Consider the following 1,316-nt stretch of genomic DNA (forward strand, 5'->3'; position numbering starts at 1 on the left):
CCCCCCCCCCCAGATATACAATATATACATACACACATATACACACATACATACATACATATATGTGTATATATATATATAGCTTTTCAATAAATTTGTCACTTATCATTATGGATATTTGTAAACAAAAGAATAGAGAGAGAGAGAAAAAGAGAGATATCCGACCTTTAAACAAGAGCATTTATGTGTTTTTTATATAATTTTATACTTATTAAGAACGGCGACAAATTCTAGAAATCATGATCTACATATTTAATCTAAATTCTATTTAAATTGAAAAGAGTTAACGCAAAAATTGTGACAGATCTAATTTTTCGCAAACTAGAAGTCGCAATTCTCTTCGAAGTTGAAAATATAGATTATCATTATCTCTGTCATTATACACTTTCATATATGAATCGAGAATCTTGCTACACTTTTATATATTACACAATATAAGGATGCAATCTTTTCGAGCTGCTGCGTGCACAATTGTCCCGACCTAAATCGTACTAAAAGTCCTCAGGACGATAAGTTTGCACTGTGAATCATACAGATTCGTATCGACAAGGAATAGTTTATTATCATACACAGATTTGTTAAGTGGATTATAATTAATTATAGATTACAGAATTATATCAAAAGAATATATATATATAAATAACAAAACTTTTTTCTCTTCTTTCTTGAACAAAAAACAAGATCAAGCTTGCCAAGCTGTTAAAAAAAAAAAAAAAAAAAAAAATTTCATTCGAATAGATCATTATCTGTTGTGTGTATTATATATATGTATAGATATAATTTATTATTACACTGTCTCTCTCTAGTGTTACATACAAAATACTTGTATATAATAGATTTCAATTGAAGATACAAGCGTGTGAAATCAAATATTTCCTCGTGAATAAATTAAAGAGAATTCAAATCTTGTTGATACGAAAAGTATCCAAGTTGTGCAAGATATATATTAACAAAGTAAGATAAGTAATTCATATTTGTCTTCAATGGCAAATTGATTCGCTGTTAATACGAATATCGTGGATAATGTAAACGCGAGGATGTACGCGGTGTCAAGAATATGAGAAAATTAACTAAAATTTTACTTCATGTTTATACATATTTATATCGAACACAATTCTCATATATAAAAGAATAAAAATTGAAATAAACTTCCATGGCTGATATATGTATATCACGGGACCAATGTGTTGACAAAGACAAAAGTACGCACTTACCTTTTCGAGGCACTCTTGACCGATGGCCTTCGGATCGACCTGCACCTCGAGGATGACGGAATTGGCTTGACTGACGAGACACCACATCCTCGCGATCACTCT

At 30.2% G+C, this 1,316-nt stretch overlaps 1 protein-coding gene across 1 annotated transcript in view; it reads right to left on the bottom strand.

Annotated features, from left to right (window-relative positions):
* LOC115238225 (E3 ubiquitin-protein ligase MYLIP) overlaps nt 1-1,316 on the bottom strand; it is a 141,629-nt gene that overhangs the window by 135,548 nt on the left and 4,765 nt on the right. Inside the window, exon 2 of the mRNA XM_029811847.1 lies at nt 1,215-1,316. This exon is cut by the window's right edge and continues 1 nt beyond it. Within this exon, the coding sequence (XP_029667707.1) occupies nt 1,215-1,301 (87 nt within the window). The 5' untranslated portion in view covers nt 1,302-1,316. The remainder of the gene's footprint in view (nt 1-1,214) is intronic.

The sequence above is a fragment of the Formica exsecta genome, unplaced genomic scaffold, assembly GCF_003651465.1.
Source record: "Formica exsecta isolate Colony F162 unplaced genomic scaffold, ASM365146v1 scaffold33, whole genome shotgun sequence".
Taxonomy (NCBI): domain Eukaryota; kingdom Metazoa; phylum Arthropoda; class Insecta; order Hymenoptera; family Formicidae; genus Formica; species Formica exsecta.